This window comes from Ursus maritimus, unplaced genomic scaffold (genome assembly GCF_017311325.1).
Source record: "Ursus maritimus isolate PB19 unplaced genomic scaffold, ASM1731132v1 scaffold_8, whole genome shotgun sequence".
In the NCBI taxonomy this organism is placed as follows: domain Eukaryota; kingdom Metazoa; phylum Chordata; class Mammalia; order Carnivora; family Ursidae; genus Ursus; species Ursus maritimus.
Window position 1 is genome coordinate 81,193,836 of NW_024426996.1, and position 22,348 is coordinate 81,216,183.

Below are 22,348 nucleotides of genomic sequence, written 5' to 3' on the forward strand. Positions count from 1 at the left end.
CTGAGAACTTCAACTTCAGGATACTGAACCTCCCTATCTATTAATGTCTGTTTATTTAGGTCTGCTAAAATACCAAGCGTTATTTTTCACCAAAGTTATACATATTTTGTTATATTTATTTCTTGGTACCTTATATTTTTGTTGCAGTCATAAATGGTATGAGACTCAAACTCACAACCTCAAGATCAAGAGTCACATGCTCCGCCAACCGAGCCAGCCAGGCACCCCAAATGGTATCTGTCTTAATGTTACGTTTCCTCTTTGTTGCTGCTCTTGTATACTGATCTGACATCCACCAGTCCTCGTGAACTCTTGTGAATTCTAAAGATACCCTGTAGATTCTCTTAAGTTTTCCACACAGACCTCTGCAAACAACAGCAGGTTTATTTCTTCCTTTACAATTATGCCTTTTTCTTTTTTTTTTTTTTAAGATTTTATTTATTTATTCAACAGAGATAGAGACAGCCAGCGAGAGAGGGAACACGGCAGGGGGAGTGGGAGAGGAAGAAGCAGGCCCACAGTGGAGGAGCCTGATGTGGGGCTCGATCCCGTAACGCCGGGATCACGCCCTGAGCCGAACGCAGACGCTTAACCGCTGTGCCATCCAGGCGCCCCTACAATTATGCCTTTTTCATTCCTTTCCCTTATCTTACCATACTGGCTAGTATTTTCTCTACAACACTTAATATCAGTGTCTTGTTCACAATTTTAAAGAGAATGCTTCTAAAGTTTCATTAATTATGATCCTTACTGAAAGTTTCTGATTGATACCCTTCAACAGATTAAGGAAGTCACCTTCTAATTCTGGTATCTTCTCATCCACAGTGGGAGAGACATTTTCGTAAGGAAGAGTGCAGAGGCAAGCATCTTCGCCCCCAAGGATGAAAACGGTTGTTCCCTAACAATACTTATTTATTAGATCTAAAATCTCTGCAAGGCTCACTACAGACTGTACTGATAATGCTGAGAAACAGAGGAAGAGCACTGGAGAGATGTTCCTCAAATTCAGGAACTCCCCAGAATAAATATACAACACTTTAGAACCCATCACAGTACCCACCTCATCCCTGTGCTTCTGACAGAAAACCAAAAACTGGGATGCCGCATCTCCCTTCCTGCTTCGAGGAGCGGAGGCCGTGGTCTTCTTCCTTCCAGGAGGAGACCCTACTCCTCTCTTGGGGTCGGCCTCTGCCATCTTCTGAGGAGTACTCTTTACTGTCCCAGGGTCACTTTCTTGGTTTTCGGCAGAACTAGACAGCTTGGCTCTCCGCCTTCTCTTAATGGGAACGCCCTCTTCTCTCATGGACTTGGGGTTATCAGCAGCTTCTTCAATGACTCCTGAGGATTCGACCATTTGTCCCGGAGACTCCATAGCAATGCTTGCCTCCTTAGCTACGTGGGGGTTGAGATGAAGCTGGTCCCCCACGTAGAGGAAAGTGAACTTAGCTTTCCGCTCCTCTACTGACATGCTTGCAGCTTCCTCTGCTTGAACGATGCCCATTTCCCACTGGGCCCTCAATTTCCCTGAAATAGGTTTCAACAGCTGAAAAGAAAAACATAAGACATTGAAGTTTCAGTATACAAACAAAAAAGTTAACCCACTTTAAAAAAAAGGATACTGTTATAATTCCAGATAAATTTAGAAATCAAAAACTATAAAAACCAATTAACTTGAAGGTTTTAGACAGGAATAATTCAGCCCAATAATAACTACTATTTCAACTAGAAATCAATTCCAATCACATTTAACTAATGTAATATCTGTATCACATAATATATATCATATATGACTGCTTATATATTTTTATATATACAGAAAGAATAAAAATTATAAAACAAATTATCTCTATCATCAAATGAGTAAAATGAATAAACTGTCTCTAAGAAAACTTGTCCTGTTTTGTAACAGTGTACTTGGACAAAGTTAAACAATGACAGACATAAGCCATTATAATAAATCAAACAACCATAATTTCAAAATAAGATAAATAAGAATAAAAATTAAAGTTTTGGTCTAAAATTGTACTTAAGGAACATCTATCACCTTAATTTTCTCAGCTTTCGTGGGTGCCTGCTTGGCACTTTCCTGGCATAATTTTTCAAACTGTCCTTCTCCTTCAAAAGCTACAAGGCTCTTCTCAAATATCCAAGCTCTTTCTGGGGCATCACCAAAGAACTGTACGTGATACTGGCGTGCACTCTTTTTCTGACCTAGTTTTTAAAATAAAATGTTAGAACTTGAAAGTTAGAATTTCGGATGAAATTAGGCAAGTCTATTAATAATTACTGATATGAAGTTGGAAGCTGCTTTGAGGTCGTTTTATTTGGTGCTGTTTGACTCTGTTAACCTCGAAAAAAGTCCTACTCTTTTTATCCCCACCATGCTCCATGTCAAACAGAAAGGAAATGCATTTATGAGGGACTCAGATAAGACTCAAATTAAACTAGGAAAGAAAGTGGACATCTCCTCCCTTCCAAGATCCACTTAAAAAGATTTACCAAATAAAGAAGCCCAAGAGACGACATCAGCAAAAAGGGCCATTCAACAGAGAGGGGCCTACGCAGCAATGAAGGGATACACACTGGTGTCAGACAGCCTGAGTTCAAATCCCAATCCCACCACTTGCAGCTGGGCAACCCTGGGCTGGCTGCTCACTCACAAGGCTCACAGGGGGTGAGAGCACCAATGACCTCTGAGGGCAGCCATGAGGCCACAGAATAACCTCTCAGATATTCACTGCTGTTCCTCTTAGAATAAAGGAAGAAGCCACATCCTACAGTGCAGCCAGAAGGGAGGTGAGGAAAGAGACACTTGATCCCAAAATCCAAGAGAGGAGGTGCCATATTCAGATGAGGAAGAGTGAGGTTGAAAACAAGTACGCTGGTTAAAAGGTCAGATTTCTGTATGCCTGGGTGGCTCAGTCGGTTAAGCATCTATCTCTTGATCTCAGCTCAGGTCTTGATCTCAGGGTCGTGAGTTCAAGCCCTGCATTGAGCTTAAAAAACAAAAAACTTTTTTTTTAATTAAAAAAATAAGAAGTCAGATCTCTGTGCCAAGTGGAGGGAGAAAGGGGAATCTACCAGCCCCTGCTCCTTCATAGAGAATGCTGGTCACAAGAGATCCAAGAATACTTCCTAAAGAACCAACAAACCCCAGAGGAAAAACCTCTCCATTGAGTCTTTTGGAGATCCTCCCAATTAAGTGGCCAACGGCCAGTTGGACCCTCTAAAATAAACTAACAGTCTCCCCACATACAGGCCGCAGCAGCTCTGAGTGGTACCCTCTCAAACACAAATGCAGCCTCAAGGACACCCAGAACCCAGGGAAGCCCCCAGCATAAACGAGTCCAAGATACACAGAAATAAGCAGTCTCTGCAATGCCACACACACAAAACACCAAGAAGAGATGACACCTGACAAAGAAAACTCTAGTTTGCTATGAAAAGAGAAGAAAAAGAGCTACTGGAAACTTTGAAATACAATTATGAAAAAAAAAAAATCAGCAAGAAAGCTTGGAAGGTAAGTTAAGAAATCTTCCAGAAAGAAGAAAAATAACATCTACTCCCGTAAGAAACCTATAGAATCAATTCAGAAAGTACCATACCCAAGTAACCGTTGTAGAGAGAGAAACTGAGAAAGCTGTCAAAGAACCAACACAAGACCATGTCTCAGAACTAAAACAACCCTAAGCGCCTCATGCAATACCCATACCAATGCACATCTTTCTGACACTGAAGGCACTGGGGGGGGGGGGGGGGACAAGGGCGGCTTCCGTGTTAATGGAGTGAAAAGTGGGATAACAAGGTACCACTTCAAGAGCAATCCTGGACTAGAAGGAAATGATGTAATACCTTCAAACTTCTGAAAAGAATTATTTTCAACATAAAATTCTATACTGAGCTAAACCATCAATCAAGTGTGAAAACACAGAAGTAGCATCCTCCGAATGACAGGGAATCAAATTTACCTCTCATACACACTTTCCTAGAACCCCAAAAATATACTCCAGCAAAAAAGGAAAACTGACCAAGAATGAGCACAGTGTGGAGCCACAGAAAACAATGCATGTAACTGAGGAAAACATCTTAAAGTCTAAGATTACTACTATGCAAAAGGTTAAGAGTGCCAAACAATACAGATTGAAGCAGGAAAATGGAAGATTCTAGAAGAGAGCTCCAGGGGAAGAAAAGATTAAAAAAAACTCTTCCATACCAAAAGAAAATCTGAGCAGCAAGAAAAGAGGGTTAAAAGATGAGATCCAAAGGGTGCCTGGGTGGCTCAGCTGGTTAAGTGTCTGACTCTTGATCTTGACTCAGGTCATGATCTTGGGGTCCTGGGATCAAGCTCTGCAGCAAGCTCCATGCTCTGCGCTCAGCGGCTCAGCACAGAATGTGCTTGAGATTCTCTTTCTCCCTCTCTCCCTCCCCCCACTCACACACACAGTCTCTCTAAATAAATAAATAAGTAATCTTTAGAGAAAAAAAAAAAGAAGATGAGATCCAAGGAGCAAAAAAGGAAAATGTCAATCAAACACAGGTTTTCACTTTTCCCCCCAACAGGAGAAACTATATAATAGTATGAGTTTCAGGGACAGAGAAATGAATATTTGAAAAAAAAAAAAAATAAGGCTGTATAGCCTTACAGAGCAAAGTATATGATTTAAAAAGAAAAGCAGGGGTGCCTGCCTAGCTCATCAGTGGAGCATGGGACTCTTGATCTCGGGGTCATGGGTTCAAGCCCCACACTGGGTGTAGAGCCTATTAAAAAAAAGAAGAAAGAAAGGCAATAATTAACTCCAAGAAAAACAAAAACTTGTACAAAAAAAGAAAATGCAATTTAGCGAACACAATTTGCTTTTCACTGAATGATATTTACATAGTCAAAATTATGTAAACATTTATGTTTGATGTATTAAAAAGAGTGAGTTAATTTGCCCCCTGGAGTGGCTAGTAGGCTAAAAATTAAAACAAACAAAAAACACCAAAGAACACTGAATTAATTATATGCAGAGGATGGGAAGAAAAGAAATAAGAAATGATTGAAGAGATCAGTCTTCATTTTCCACAACAGAAAACCAACAGAAAATATCTAAATGATAAATCAGAAGATAGAGTTAAAACTAGAAGAGAATGCTGGAAGAGTTAAAAATAATTAGCTCTAAGGAGAAAGTGAACTATTTTTCACTACTAACCTCTCAGTAGAATTTGGTCTGTTTATAAGTGTGTATACTTCTTTGATTTTACAATAGGTGAGATTCAAGAATATATTAAGGGATTTGTGACTTCTTCCATCACTTTAATACTTTGAAAGAACTTTCGTGGGTCATGAAAAGGACTATAGACATATGTCACAGCATTTGCATAATGAAGAAAATCTGTTACAGTGCATATGATGAAATAATATAAACTTATATTGTTTTTTATAAATAGTTACTTACACAGAAAAATGCTCCTTACAGGTCAGGTGAAAAAAAGCAGAGAAGAATACTATAGTCTGATTCTAAGTTTGTAAAATAAATGTAATTAATCTTGAAGTTCTTTCCTGCCTAGAAATTTGGTAACAATACAACCCAATTTTCCCCTATTTTTATGGGTTTCTTTAATCCACATGAATTTCTTTGGTTCAAGTTGAGAGGTGAATATCTCATTGTTTTATTTTACCACATAATTAACCAGTTGTCCCACCATTCATTAGTAATTATTTTTTCCTGTGATTTCTGATGTTCATCAACCATGGTTGGTATGAAAACACCTGCCATTGACTCCCCCTACCTACAATCCCTTCTATGAGAACCTGTCCTCCACCAATAGCCCAGGTATCTAATTTTGCATTACAATCCTTTCATCCCCATCATGGTGGGGACTTAAGGTGGTCTCTGACCCTCTGGGCCCAGTGGACTTAAGGTGGTCTCTGACCCTCTGGGCCAGACTAGATTCAATAGAATCCTTTGAGTTAACAGCAGTCACCCATGCATGCAGAATGGACCCCATAAAGAGACAAGACTACTTTGGAGCTGAAGCTCTAGGGAGGAAGAGAAGCCATAAAAAAATGCAGACAAGTGTCTACAGAAGCAAGAATAGAGCACAGGGACAAAATCACAAGGACGTGACACCATAACGTTCTACAGGAAATAAAGGACAAGCATCACCATGCCTGAATTTCCCGGTTTAGTCCCTGGGGGGCACTGGAGCGCCAAAATAGGTAAAGCGGAAACCAACAAAATTGCAAATAAAAAAAGGCACATTCACTATCACAGCGGATGATTTTAACACACCTCTCTTAGTAATTGAGAGAACAAGCAAAAAAGAAAAAAAAGGAGATTATACTATCAAATAACCCAAGATATAAGAAAGCCAGATTACCTGTAATAATTTTAGAAAATGCTGGAGTTTAGCAATAAAGCAATGAAGTTTCCCTTCCATAACAGAAAAAGCAACAACAAAATTTTCCACAACAGATAATTATTTGACTCCTGACCTGTTATCTGACAAGAAGACTAGTGGGGTACAGGTGTGTCAAGAAGATGGTGAAGCTCCCAGATGTAACAGAACTCAGTTTTTTTCATAGTATCTAAATATCTAAAACATACATTTATCTTCTGTTTCCAACTTAAAAGAGTCAGGCCTCAAAGCTGCTCATCCATCTGGATGCCCTTGTAGATAGTAGGCAAGACAAGTTATGCTGCCATATATCACAGAAATGCTACTAAAACTTTCATTAACTTAGCTTTTCAAAGGAAATTTGAACTTTCAAGAGTCTGGATTGAGCTGCTGCTTATGAGTTGTATTCTCTTCTGCATGTATACTTCAATTTTTAAAATCTGAGTGCATTACTAAGATCCAAATTCAAGCACATCTATAAATCCAAGCATGATAAGGGGGGGAGGAAGTACACACAAACAAAAATAAAGAAAGAAATAAAATTTGGGGTGGGGACAGGGGGTAGGGTGAGGGAGCTGCATCTCACAGGAAAAAAAAAAATACCTGCTTCACAAGACCCCCATGTTCAGCCTGCTCCCGGAGTCCTGGGATCAAGTCCTGCATCAGGCTCCCTGCTCAGCAGGGAGTCTGCTTCTCCCTCTGCCCCTCACCCTGCTCGTGCGCTCTCTCTCATAAATAAATGAAATCTTGGAAGGAAGGAAGGAAGGAAGGAAGGAAGGGAGGGAGGGAGGGAGGGAGGGAGGAAGGAAAAGAGAAAGAGAGGAAGGAAAGGAAAGGAAGAGGGTAAGGACTAGGGAATGGGATAACTGGGTGATGGGCATTAAGGAAGGCACTTGATGTAATAAGCACTGGGTGTTATACGCAACTGATGAATCACTAAATTCCACCTCTGAAACTAATAATATACGGTATGTTAATTAAATTGAATTTAAATTTAAAAAGTTTTTTAAAAAGAGTAAGGACTATATTACATAACTAAATTTTTAAGAGGAAGCTCATTTTCACAGAAAAATGCCAGTTAATTAAACAGAGAAAGCATGATAAAAATGGACAGTTACCATTTTATAAGCCAATGGATCATAAGGGAGCGCTAAAACCGTGAGGAAAGACTGGCAGGGGAGATCTCCAAACATGGCCACAGATCACTCACTAATGACAAAAAAGGGCTGTATTTTCCATTGGAGAGTTTTGTTGGTCACCACTTACTGGGAAGTGGGACAACTGACACTAAGAGATCCTGATGAAATTCAACTGAGACATGTGTCCTTCTGTCACCCCCCCCACCTCCCATTCTCAGTTTCCTCTGACCCCTTTTCTTTTCGAAGGTCATGTGAATCTCCTATCAGCTGGAGGGTGTTCACCCTGACTCCCTTCCTTTTGAACTATTTTTCAAATGCACATCACCAGTCTTCTGAAGCTGATTTGCTTGTGATTATAAGTGCTCCCTGCGCTGCATCCCCAAACAATTCCTAGAGAAACCTGCAGGAAGGCAGGTATTCAGCAAAGGGCCAAGCTCAAGCCCCTTTCCTCAAGAACACCTACATGGTACTCCTGGCTGGTCTTATGGACCTGAGTCTCATCACAAGAGACTAGAGCAGTAAGTGCTGGGGGCAGGGGGTGCCGGTCTAGACTGCAGGAGCCTAAAGAGACAGGACAGCGGACAGCTAAATGTAATGCAAGCACCCTTTTCAATCCAGAGTGAAGGAAAAAAAGGCACAGGGAAAATACTGAAGGTTGCTGGGGAAGTCTAAGCAAGGGCCCTGATGATGGGCAGTGTCACTGATACAGTGTTTCCCTGCATGTGTTGGACAGGAAGCTGTCCTTGTTCTTAGAAGATCCCTGCTGACAGATCTAGGGGTGAGGCACCATGATGCCTACAGCGTCCGTTCACATGGGTTGGCAAAGGAGTGTTCACATTCAGAAAAAGACGGAGCAAGCTCAAGTTTGCAAATATAGGTGAGGGCACACGGGTGTCCACTGCATTGTTCCACTTTGAACCATGGGCTTAGAAGGTTTTTAAATAAAAAACAAGCAAACAATAAATAAAATCTTTCACAAAGCAAACCAAAAAAAACAAGTGACATAAAGGAACTAAGAATGGGTACAAAATTATCTAAATTAAATGATCTAACCCTAGGATCCTGCAGGGGAAATAACTGGTCAAACTGGAAAGCTTTCAGGAAAGAGCCCTAGAGGTAACCAGGGGAAAGGGGATAGATATGATAAAAATTCAGGGTTTAAAAGTAAAAAAGAAGAGGACAGTAACATGTGCTAACATCTGAATGCTCACTACTCCCCATGCAAAGACCTTTCCAAACAAGTATTATTTTCATTACCCTCCTTTTTCATACATAGGGAAATTGGGGCTTAAAGAAATTAAGCAGTTCATTACTAGACCAACCAGCTGAGTTAAACCCTGGCAAGCTGACTCCAGAGCCCATGCCTCCTGGGAGCATAATGCTCTGCTCCAATGTTGTAAGCAAGAGTAAGGGCTGGAGGGGCACCTATGTGTCTCAGTCGGTTGAGAGGCTGCCTTTGGCTCAGGTCATGATCTCAGGGTCTTGGGATCGAGTCCCACATCGAGCTCCCTGCTCAGCGGGGAGCCTGCTTCTCCCTCTGCCTGCTGCTCCCCCAGCTTGTGCGTTCTCTCTCTGCCAAATGAATAAATAAAATCTTTAAAAAAAAGAAAAAAAAGAGTAAGGGCCAGAAAATAAAGGAGGAGGAAGTGAGAGAAAATAAAAATGGTGTCGTGTGTGAATGTCATTCAGACAGGCTGCTGTAGACTACAGGAATTATTTTGCTCTAAATCAGGGGAAAGATGTAATGAAATTAAAATTAATTAACCCCAGGAGCTTGAATCAAGAGACATTAAAAGACCCCTTCAATCACATAGGTCTGAGATGCCGGGAGCGTCATATAAGTAAAGTCGAAACCCCCAGACATTAAAAAGGAATTGCTTGTGATGTACTAGGCAGACCACTGGCGTGAAGTCATAAAGCCCACCATGACTTCTACTTCGCTTTGCTGCGTGGTTTTAGAGAGCTGGGAAGGAACCGGCAACACCTCAGGTGCACACCTGTGTGCCTGCCCAGCCTCTGTCTTAACTGATAGTTTTTTCATACTCTACCAAGTCTAGATGCCTCTGGGGTACATCCTGGGGTCCCTGAAGCCTCATGGAAGGGACCTCCTCAATTCTGGCAAGCTGAGGATGCCAAAGGTCCTCCATGGAGTCAGAGCTGAAGCCAGCCCAAAGGCTCTTCTCTGGCCACCACAAGCCCTAAGCAGATGTGCTTTCCTCAGCCTCGAGGTAGAGTCCAACCACCCCCAGGGGCAGAAGGCTGGGCAGGACTCAGACAGAGGCACTCAGGACGCAAGCATGATCCTCTTTGTCCTGAACCCACCTCCTCTCAAGTCTGTTTGTCAGATAGGCACCCTCGTACCCCATCCCCAGCAGCCATCTGCTTCACACAGCAAGCCAACAGCACCCCCAACCTGCCCTGGGGGCAGCAATGCTGCTCCTGTGAGAGCTCAGGCCTCCAGCCAAAGAACAGGAGGTGACATGTACTCATGTACCACTAAGACACAATATAAGGCTGACTAATCAGCAGTACTAAGAGGCCAGAAAGGCCACCTGGCCCAGCCCGCAGCTCTAGTCACCCATAATTCTGAAGGGTGCACAGGTCAGCTGGGCACTACCTTGGCTCAGCTCCAACACTGTGCTCATCATTTATCACCTCCCTCAAACTAAATTCAAACTTTACTCTGGAAGAACTTTCTAGAAGAATCTCAAACCACCTGAACTCATTTTTCCCTCCAAAAACACACGAGCTTTTCTGTTTTGTGAGCTCTCCAACCAATATTTAAATTTGCATCTGCTCTAATCTGTATCAATAACATATTCTTAATGTGTTCTTCAATTGCTCCATGGACCAATTTATATTCCCAAGTTTCATGACGCCAAAGAAGATCATTTCTAGTTTTTTCCTTCCTCCCACAGGCCTCAAAAATAAACTGGGCCATTTTTATAACTCAAACTTAGTAAAAATTACAATTTAATTTCTGAAAATCATGCTGAAATAAGCAATCACTGTTTATCTAAATAATAATAAACTATCATAAAACCTAAAAAGCAATATAAAACCAAGACCACTTCTCTATTAATACTAATTCAATCAGATAAAGTACATATCTGAGTTGGATATAAAGAGAAATGGCAATGTGTTACATTTGAACCAATTAACTTTAAAGTTGCAAAAATGAACCACTATACATTCAACAACAAAAAAACCAAAATCCAATTCACATATGGGCACAGGACTAGAATAGACATTTCTTCAGAGACATACAAATGGCCAATAAGCACAAGAAAAGATGCTCAGCTTCACTAATCCTTAGGGAATTGCAGACCAAACTATAAAAAGTAGACAGACAATACAATGGTGGGTGCCAGGGGCTGGGAGGAGCGGGAGCAGGGAGTTACTACTGAATGGACACCAAGGTTCAGATTCACAAGAGGAGTGAAGACCTGGGATGGATGGTGGTGACGGCCATTCAGCAATGTGAACGTGTTTAATACCACTGAGCTGTGCACTTAAAAATGGTCAAGATGGTAGAGTTTATGTTATGTGTATTTTAGCACAATTTTTTTAAACAGAAAAACAAAAGAGAAAAAGAACCATAATAGGGCTATGGAAGAGTTAAGAAAAAAGTTCAGACATTAGAAAGATTAAGTACAGAAAGAGAAAGATGAAAAAACAGTCCAAAAACACAATACCTTTAAGTTTGGTATAGTTGTGAAGAAGTGGATCAGCAGAAACCATGCATGGCCACCAAGGGTAACCGGACACTTTGGACCACACCAAATCACCGACATTATATTTCAACAGGTGGTCTTTGTCTCTGCCAGTATTTGGACAGGACTCTTTCTTAGCTGCAATCTGAAAATGAACAACAAAAGACATACTAACACATCCAGTAAGTACCCCTAAATCCAGTCTTCTATCCCAAGATTAATCAGGCTAGAGGTTTAAAACACACACATACACACACACCCTAAAAAAGGAGCATGCTAGGGGCGCCTGGGTGGCTCAGTTGATTGAGCATCTGCCTTCAGCTCAGGTCATGATCTCAGAGTCCTGGGATCGAGCCCCACACTGGGCTTCCTGCTAGGCGGGGAGTCTTTTCTCCCTCTTCCTCTGCCCCGCCCCCTAAACTCATGCTCTCGGTCTCTTTCTCTCAAATAAATACATAAATAAATAAATAAAATCTTTTTTTTATAAAGGGGGGAGGGAGGTGGGCGCCTGGGTGGCTCAGTCGGTTAAGCATCTGTCTTCAGGTTGAGTCATGATCCCAGGGTCCTGGGATTGAGCCCCGCATCAGGCTCCCTGCTCAGCGAGGAGTCTGCTTCTCCCCCTCCTTCCTGCTCATGCTCTCTCTATCTCTCTCTCTCTCTCTCAAATAAATAAATAAATAGGAGCATGGTTCCCCTGCTATCACTTCATCAAAATTGTCCCCTGCCCTAGCTAAGGAATCAGCACAGTGCCTGGTGCACACAGTAGGTACTCAACATTACGTAGAGCCCTACATAAACCTACTTCCTTGGCCTGGTTGAAGGTCTTTAATGGTGCTTTATTCACCTGTCAAAGAAGAATTTTCATGGATTGAATCCATATTCTGACCCTCCCGCTCCCCAGCCACATGTCTCTCAGTTCTCTGGAACACAGCATCACCCAGCATGAAAGGACCCAGAGTGGCAATGACAGCAGGAGGGCTTGGCAGCAAGTCTCAGCTCCATTTGTGATCTGAGTCCTGAGGCTCTATGCCTCAGTTTCTCCACCTCAGAACACAGGCCACTTACAAGGCTGGAGAACTGACCAGGGCCACTGCCACCCTACACCTCTCTCCGTTCTGCCCTCCAGTGGGACAAGCATACTTAGCTTGGCTCCTGGCCTCCTCATGAGTGTGAACTCCTGAGCTTTCCCCTAAGAGCCCTACATACTTAGGCAAATTGCTGAACTTGTTTGGGCTTCAGTTTCCTCGTCTGTAAACCAAGGACAACAGCTTTGAAATCTCACGAGTTGTTAAAGAGATCAGTGTGCATGGGGGAAGGGCTGGCAGAGAGCTGCCACATTACACACTTTCAAAAAAATGCCAGCTCTCTGACTCCTCCACAGCGTCCCAGCTTTACAGTCCTGTGTCATCTAAGCCACACGACAGCCCCATAAGGATGAGTAGTATCACCCCCACTCTGAAGATGGAGTCAAAATTCAGCTATTTTACCCAAGTTTTCACAAAACCAAGCAGCAGAGATAGCAATCACTTACACCGGCCTCTTCCCCTATGAAAGAGTAAGGTCTCCCACCGCCATGGGCACTTCAAAAACCTACTGTATCAGCCCAGCTCACTAAATTGGTCTTTTAAAAAATTCACTGTGGTAGGGGAGCCTGGGTGGCTCAGCCGGTGAAGCATCTGCCTTCGGCTCAGGTCATGATCCCAGGGTCCTGGGATCGAGCTCCATGTGGGGCTCTCTGATCAGCAGGGAGCCTGCTTCTCCCTCTCCCTCTGCCTGCTGCTCCCTCTGCTTGTACTCCCCCTCTTCTCTCATTCTGTCAAATAAATAAATAAAATCTTTTAAAAAATAAATAAAATAAAAAATTCACTGTTGTAATTACATTAGCAAAAGCTAAGCAGCTCCTGAGCACTTAAAACACTTTTTTTAAACCCTTCAATATCTTCATTATTTCAACGATTTCAAGAAAACTGTGGCCATTTCCCTTCTTATCTGTGGAAATTGTAAATAAAATTCCTCAACTATAATTTTAAACTAAATATTCCAACCCAAGCTGGTTTCAGGTTCCCTTTGTCCACCCCTGTAAGTGAGCCTGGAGCTTCAACTAAAGACCAGAGGGCACCAGGCACCATCCAGATGCTGTTCATACAGACTATATACAGACTGTCAGGCCCTGGCACCCTCCCTACCTCCTTCTGCCAAGGCCAAAGCTCCCCCGCTGTTTTCTACGGCTAATACTCATTTAAGTAGTGGGCCATCCTGAGTGCCCTTTAAGACACAGGGACATAAACCACTACATTCCTTCATTGTAAGTTAGAGGCTTCCACCCAGTGTTGGATGAGTGAACACCTGCTCAGATGTGTTCAGGTGCTGGGCTCTGCACTGGAAACCAAGAATGTGAAGGCGTAAGACACAGCCCCAGCCGTCAAGGAGGCAGACCACCTGCTGGACCACCTGGCAGAGGAGACAAGTGGACAGTGAACCACGTGGAAGGACAGGAGCACTCCTGCACAACACAGCTCCTCAGATGGTATAAACTGAAGAAGCCCCACGCTAGATCCCAACACACCTCCATAATCAGCCTAAAGAATGTCTCCGGAGAGAAGAACCATGAAAACAGCACAGCCTAAAGGTCAAGGGCTCTGGAACTGGCCAGACCTGGGTTTAGAAACTGGTTTTACCTCTCTTTAGTCATTTCAATCTTGAACCCTTAGTTAACCTCTCCAGGACTCACAACGGGCTCAACAGGCTGCTGTGAGGCTTAAGGGAGGCAACGTCAGGGTATCCTGAAGTGGGGGCCCAAGCACAGCCCAGGCTCCATGGTCAGCCCTGTGCCGACAGAGAGAGTTGGAGAGCCGATGCACGGTGGCCTCTCCTCCCCTCCACCCGACCCCGCATGCACAGGCACGCTCAGGTGGTTCTTATGTTCACAGTAACTAGCTGCTGCACTCGACCCTACCCTGGCCACAACTCCTCACAGATACCTTTTTATCTGAGGGACTTGAGATCTTGGACACCAGTGCTGCTTCAACAAGACCCTGCTCCAGTAAGGAGTCATATTTTATGCTTCTCTTCCTGCTCCTTCTTGCCTTATTTTCTGGTTTTTGTCCATTTTCTTCTGACTGGGACACAGCAGCAGCACCGTCACCACAAATTGAAGATTCAAAGAGAGGCTTCCCATTCATGTATGTTTTGGTGATCTTCAGCTTAATTTCCGGAGAGCCATTTTTGATAGGGGTGGTGTTAGGTGGTGTCCCGAGTCCTTTCCCTTCCTGGGACTCAAAACGTAATTTGGCATCATGAGCACCAGGTTCTCCATTAAATACACGGGAAGTTAGGTCTTTCAGCTTCTCAGATGGAATAAATGGAAGTGCATCATGGCCATTAAATTTTTGCATGACCCCCTCCTGCAGACTGGTAGAGAGGTGGGCTTTGCTGAGGAATACAGAACATTCACGATTCACTTCACAGGTCTGAGTCTTTCCATTTGTATTGCCAAGGATTTCTGGTGCCTGCTTCATCTTTACGCACTTTACAACTTTCTGAACAGAAAGAGGACTTTTTTGATGCTAAATTCCATTCAGCCCAGATGCTTCTGTTCTTAGAACACTACAGTATTAGAAAAACAAAAATAAAAAGAAACATTATGTTTAAAACCTAAGTATGCCAACACCTCTACAGCTTTGTGTGGTTATTTGTTTTGAGGCAATCTATGATATTTCCATAATCATTTAGGTCACAGGAGGCAGTTCTAATGTCATAAAAATGAGACAGAATCACGAAACGATAAAGCTGAAAGGAAAGGAAAAGGGATAATTTTTAAGGGGGAGAACACAAAAGTCAGGCACGGAGACATGAGTCGTGCCACCACCACTAACCAGCAATGTGGCTGTGGACACTTGCTTCAATCAGCTCAATCACTGCTGAATGGGGCTATCACCATTAGTACGTGTGCCTGAGGCAGCTCACACAAAGACAGGCCTTTGGGGACACCTGGGTGGCTCAGATGGTGAAGCGTCTGCCTTCAGCTCAGGTCATAGTCCCAGGGTCCTGGGGTCGAGCCCTGCATCGGGCTTCTTGCTCAGCCTGCTTCTCTCTCTCCCTCTGTCTCTCCCCCGGCTTGTGCGCTCCCTCACTCTCTCTCTCTCTCGCTCACTCTCTCTCTCTCAAATAAATAAGTAAAATCTTAAGGAAGGGAAGGAAGGGAGGAAGGAAGGGAAGGAAGGGAAGGAAGGCAGGCAGGCAAACAACAAAGACAGGCCTGTGTAAAAGGACAAGAGGAAGAGCTCAAAACCAAAGTTCCCCTGGTCACAGCTGAGGAGGACTCCCAGGCAGAGGTTCAGCAACATGCCCAAGGTTACTAATCAGCACTGCTGAAAACCGGATCTCCCAAAGCCTGGCACACCATTAATTCCAGATTGATGGTGGGGGGCAGTTACAAAGCGAGAAAACAGCCCGAGTTCGTTCTGGTTTATGCTCAGGCTAACCTTTGCCATCTACCCGCTCCTCGCCCAGGCCTAAATTAAATGCTTACGACAAGAAGCACTGTAGTAATGGTCGATCTTATTTAGCTATCTCCTGAAGATGAGCTAGCAAGGTCAACACTGCTGAGCAGTAACACGCACTACTTGCAATGTGCCCTGCTGGCTACCTGAGGCCCAAGGGCAGAGGGGGGCAGTTTTAAGAAGACCACTCAGGCTACATGGGATGATCAGGGGCTTTACTGCAGAGCGCAGCCCCACCTGGGGACACCCAGTGAAGGCACCAAAACCCAAAGGTCAGCTAGGAACAAGGAACAGAAAGGCACCCATTCCGGCTGGGAAAACATTCACCAAGACTGCACTATGACAGCCACCAAAGAGACCCCTCCAAGAAGGCAGCACCAGCAGCATTGGACGCTGGCGAGACGCTGAGAGGACAGAGCAGAGAGGTCCACACGGGTACAGCAGCAGTTCTCAACTGTGGAAGACTTTGCTCCCCGGGGACACTTAGCACTGTCTGCAAACATTTTTTGATCCTTACCACTAGGAGCTGCTACTGACATCTACTGGGGAGGGTCAAGAAGCCTGTTAAATACCCTTCTACACACAGGACAGCCCCCACAACAAAGAATTATCTGGCTGAAAATGCCAACAGTGCTGAGGTAGAGAAATGTCAAGTGCAGCAATGAGGGCCTGACTGTGACATCTGCAGTTTCCACACTGACCTCGCTGGAGACACAGGAAAAAAGAGCAAACCCAAAAGCCCAAGTTCTAGTCCAGCTTCACGCACGCCAGGCAGCCTTCTAGCACCAGAATATGTAGAAGAGCACATGGTTTCACTCACACATTTTTTTTTAAGGTAAATTATTCCATCTTATGTCAGATTAACTGGGCAAAAATATAAAAAACTACTTGAAGACCCAAAGAGAGACCAAAAACAGGAAGAAAATAAATGGGAGTCATCTCTGGGGAGAAGGGAGCAGTGCTGGGAGAACATCCTGGCTTTCCTGTTTGTGCTTAAGGAGAGTTTGAGCAACAGAAACAGCTGTACAAGAAACAAAACTTCTAGGGGTACCTGGGTGGCTCAGTTGGTTCAGCGTCTGCCTTCGGCTCGGGTCATGATCCCGGGATCCTGGGATCAAGTCCCACATCGGGCTTCCTGCTCAGCCAGGAGCCTGTTTCTCCCTCTCCTTCTACCCTCCCTCCCCTTGTGCTCTCTCTCTCTCACTTTCTATCTCAATAAATAAATTAAATCTTTAACAAAAAGAAGGAGGAGGGGGAGGAGGAGAAGAAGAAGAAGAAAAACAACTTCTAACAGAAGAGAGCCATGGAAGAGGAGCCCCAAATTCTGCATATAAACCATGCCCAAATTCCAGGCTGACACATATATTGGACAGAGTCCAAGTAGCCCAGTTTACAAAATAACTGAATAAGATTCCAGCTGCTGGACAAAAAACAAACCAAAACACCACTTTAAGATCAAAACCACAATGAGATCTTACCTCACATCCAGTAGGATGGCTACTCTCAAAAAAAAAAAACATGAAGTAAGTGTTGGTGAGGATGTGGAAAAATTGGAACCCTGTGCAGTGTTGGTGGGAGTGCAAAATGGTGCAGCTGCTGCAGAAAATAGTATGAGAGTCCCTCATGAAATTAAAAATAGAACTACCATATGACCCAGCAATTCCACATCTGGGTATGTACCCAAAAGAACTGAAAGCAGGGTCTCAAAGAGACGGCCGCACCCCCATGTCACGGCAGCATTATTCACAGCAGCTAAGACAGGGAAGCACCCAAGTGTCTATCCACCAATGAATGGATAAGCAAAACATGGTCCATCCACAGGATGGAATGTTATTCAGCCTTCAACAGGAAGGAGACTCTGACACCTGCCACCACGTGGATGAACCTGGAGGACACTGTGCTCAGCGGAAGAAGCCAGTCACCACAAGCCAATACTGTATGATTCCACTTACATGAGGTCCTAGAGGAGTCAAATCTATGGAGACAGAAAGTAGATGGTGGGAACCAGGGGCCAGGGTGGGGGGTCAGGGAGGAAAGGGAGTTAGTGTTTAACAGGTGCAAGAGTTTCAGATTCACAAGACAAGGGTTCTGGGGATAGAGGGTGGGGATGGCATTAACAATGTGAATGTACTTACCACCACTGGACCATACACTTAAAAATACTTAAGATAAATTATATATTACGTGTAGTTTAACAGAATTAAAAAAAAAAAAAAAAGACGACCCTTAAGGGGAACATAACAGAATCCAGAGTGTCTATAGCATATCATTACAATATCCAGGATTCAACCAAAAATTACTAAACATATGAAGAAACAGGGAAGCCACACAAATCAACCCTGAGATGGCCCAAATATTAAAATTCAGCAGATAAGAATTTTAAAGCATCTATTTTAACTATGCTAAGAACATAAAGGAAAATATGCTCATAATAAAATAATAAATTGGAAATAGTAACAAATCAAAACTATAAAAAAAAAAGAGCCAAATGGAAATTATATAATTGAAAAATACTATACCTGAAATTAGAAAGTCTTTGGATGGGCATGATAACATATTAGATATGAGTTAGGAAACTTGAAAATAGATTGGTAAAAATTATCTTGTCTAAAAAACAGAAAAAATCATGAAAGAAAGAAAGAGAAAAGAAAGAAAAGAAAAGAAAAGAAAAGAAAAGAAAAGAAAAGAAAAGAAAAGAAGGAAAGCCTCAGCAATCTACATAACAATATCAAAAGGTCTGGATTCCCACACCCACGCAGAAGGGACAAGGGACAGAATGAGACAGAAAAAATATTGGAGAAAAAAGGAGCTAGAAATAATCCCCAAATCTGGTGAGGCATAAATTTACAGACCCAAGAAATGCAGCATGATAAATATAAAAGAACCCACACCCAAGTGCACCTCAGTCAAAATGCTGAAAAACAAAGGTAAAGAGAAAACCTCAAAAGCAGTCAAAAGAAAAAAAGACCTATTACACATAAAAACAATGATATGGATGATAATTCACTTCTCATAAAAAAAGAGGCCACAGGCAGTGACATGACATGTTAAGTAATGGGAGGAAAAAAACCTGTCCATGTGGAACTTAAAATCCAGAAAAAATATCCTTCAAGAATGAAGGCAAAAGGGCACCTGGGTGGCTCAGTCAGTTGGGCATCTGCCTTCAGCTCGGGTCATGATCTCGGGGTCCTGGAATTGAGTCCTGCATAGGGTTCCCTGCTCAGTGGGGAATCTGCTTCTCTCTCTTCCTCTGCCTCTCTCCCCTGTGTGTGCTATCTCTCTCTCACTCTTTCTCAAATAAATAAATAAAATCTTAAAAAAAAAAAAAAAGAATGAAGGCAAAATACATTTTTTTAAAGATGTGAGAGAGAGAGAGAGAGAGAGGGAGTACGAGCAGGGGGAGAGGCCGAGGGAGAGGGAGAAGCAGACTCCCCGCTGAGTGGAGAGCCCGACACAGGGCTTCATCCCAGGACCCCAAGCTGAAGTCAGACACTTAACCAACTGAGCCACCCAGGCGCCCCAGAAAAATACATTTTAAAAGAAATACAAACTATAAGTTATCAGCGGATCTACACTACAAGACATGCTAAAGGAAGTTCTTCATGTTGAAGAGAAATGAGACCAGACTGAAACTTGGATCTTTAAGAAGAAATGGAAGGCACTAGAAATATTGAATATATTAGTAAATATGAAAGACCATTTGTTCTTAAGTTTAAAATTCATGTAACTAAAGCAAAATTTATTAGATTATGGGGATTATAACTTGATATATATGACCACTGTAACATGGGAAAGGAAGTAAATAATCTAGACAGTTGCAAGAATCTTAAATTTTCAATGAAGTAGTATAATATTAACTCTAAGTAGACCATGATGAGTTAGGTGTGCAAACTGCAATCCTAGTTAGAGTAACCACTAAGAAAATAATGCTAAGAAGTAGAGCAAAGAGATAAGAGTTTAGCTGCCAAGAGTTAAGGTTTGGGATATTTTACACAAAAATTCAGATTTCTGGCTTCTCTTAGAATGTATCCAGGGTCACAAGGCTGTGAGTCATGGAGCCAGGATTTGATCCCAAACCTAGGTTCATGTGAATCACAACCTGTGTAGTGAACCACACTTTTCAAGATTGCTTGTTCCTGGTGATGAAAGTTTCTTTTAAATCCTAACATATAATTGTTTTAAATATGTGGACTTTACAAGCTTGTTTTTACTGTTGGGTTTTGTTTGTTTCGTTTGTGGTGCTTGTTTCTTTGTGTTTTGTCACTTTTTCCTACTAATCTGACTGAGGGCTGCTTATTTCCCAGGATTCTACCTGTGAGAACTCTTTAAGGCATGGAGCCCTCCAGACAGGACTGGCCTTTACTTCCTCCACAGCAGTTTAAGTCACTGACCACTTAGTTTTATCCAAGATATTTGTTGTTACCAAAGTTATACCAACAAATTAGAAAATCTTTCACTTTGTCTAGCATTTCAAGAAAAACACAAAACCTAACCAAGGGGTAAAAAACCTGAAAAGCCCAATAACCACAGAAGAAAAGCCCAGAGTATTTCACTGGCTACTCTTAAAAAGTAGAAAAGTACAAAGCACAACAGGATAAAATCCATCACTCCAAAATGACAGTGTGTTAGCATTTTGCCACATTTGCTTCAAGTCTGTTTTAAATGGTGGGGGGGGGGGAGAACTCCAGGTAATAGCAACTACAGATTAATAAGTATTTAATGCTTACAGTGCGGTGCTCCTTAATACCTGAGAACTATAAAAGGAAATGCATACGGCCCCTCGTGGGCTCCTGGGAAGTGGGAAAGCGGGCTCCTGTAATCAGACTGCCTACCACCAACAAAATGCCCTCAGCAGCTTGCTGGGGTCTATGTCCTCACAACACCGTGAGGCAGGCATTAGTACTCCATTTCGCAGGTGCAGAGACTATGACACACAAGCCATAAAGCTGCAAGGCAGAGGGGCAGCAGCAGTCTAGCCCCAGGTACCGCCTCCCACAGGTCTGAGTTTGAGGAGTGAACAAATAAAACAAAGATGAAGTCTGCCTGTTCTTGAAGTGTAAGTTCCATTCATTCTCCCTCGCAGACAATTTCCATCACAAATTCACTATGCATTCCTCCAGTCTATGGTATATATCCATTAACAGAGAATTGTTTTGTGGGGTTTGTATTTTTATAAATGCTACCATAATATACTTTTGCTCTGCAATTTGATCAATCAATATATCTTTACTTCCCCATGTTGATATATACGATACATACGTTGATATATATATGCATCACACAAATATATCATTCCTATTGTTTAAATTACTCCAGAACACTGGGGCACCTGGCTGGCTCAGTTGGAGAAGCATGTGACTCTTGATCTTGGGGTTGTGCGTTCAAATCCCACACAGGGTACAGAGATTACTTAAAAAAAAAAAAAACTTTAAATCACTTCAAGACATAGAAAATGGCAAAAAGTTTCCCAAAACATTATAGAAGGTTGGCATAACTCTTATACCAAAACCAGAAAAATGAGTGCAAAAAAGAGCTATGGACCAAAAGCATTAAAAAATACTGCAAATAATATTACAAAACAGAAGTAAATCAAACCCAGTTGTTACTACACTAAAATAAGACACCAAAGAGGATTTACCCAAAAATTATCAATCAATATCAGGACCTGTATTAAAGTTACATCACCACGTTAACACATTACAGGAGATTTCTGATGAAGGTGGCCAAATTTTTTTTTTTTATGGGGCACCTGGGTGGCTCAGTCTGTTAAGCATCTGTCTTCAGCTTGGGTCATGATCTCAGGGTGCTGGGATCGAGCCCCACATCAGGGTCCCTGTTCAGTGAGGAGCCTGCTTCTCCCTCTCCCATTGCCCCTCCCCCCTTTCATGTTCTCACACTCACTCTCTTACTCTCAAATAAATAAAAATCTAAAAAAAAAAAATTTTTTTTTAAAGAAAAAAGTTAGCTATACCACCTAATTCAAAGCAATTCTGCAGGCCCAGAAATGAAAAGGAAAGAGCAATCAGCCTCATAGGGCAGAGGCTGCCAGGGGCAGAACTCCACACTTCCAGAGCTGGGCTTGGCAGCTGGAACATAGAGCTGAGGCGCGAAGCAAGGGCTTGGGCCTCCTAGCTCCCCACACAGAGCCCATAGCAGATGAGCTGGGGGCACAACGTAGAGGCCACTGGAATCTGGGCTCTAATGCTTATCAACTGTGCAAACAACACCACCATCTCATCCACACTCCACATCCTGGGGACAGAGGACTGACCGACTTCAAAGTAGTTCTAAACACTGAGGAGGAAGAACAGGCATCACCCAGAGCAGACCAGAGTGCCATCACCATCTGAGCCAATGGCAAGCCCACGGCAGAGCCCTCAGCAAATACCCACCAGAGAAGACTGGGGAGACAGAATCACTCTCGAGAAATCTCCCTCAGAGGCTGTGATGCCTCAAATCCTGAGCCAAGAAATTTATGTAAAAATGGGTCTAGAATGAATGATGCTGGTAGGGCCCTGCAAAGGCAAGCTGGAAACTGCTCAGGGGGAGCTTCTACAACCCAGAGCATGCCTGGAAGACCTCTCTGCTGAGGTGAACTATAAGACAGAGATTA

At 42.9% G+C, this 22,348-nt stretch overlaps 1 protein-coding gene across 1 annotated transcript in view; it reads right to left on the reverse strand.

The window, feature by feature from the left end:
• Positions 1–14,825, reverse strand: part of NSD2 (nuclear receptor binding SET domain protein 2) — a 58,562-nt gene extending 43,737 nt beyond the window's left edge. The window contains 5 exon segments of the mRNA XM_040624891.1: positions 1,061–1,543; positions 2,045–2,211; positions 11,216–11,378; positions 14,215–14,792; positions 14,795–14,825. Of these exon segments, the coding sequence (XP_040480825.1) occupies positions 1,061–1,543; positions 2,045–2,211; positions 11,216–11,378; positions 14,215–14,792; positions 14,795–14,810 (1,407 nt within the window). The 5' untranslated portion in view covers positions 14,811–14,825.
• Positions 14,826–22,348: the final 7,523 nt, after the last annotated feature.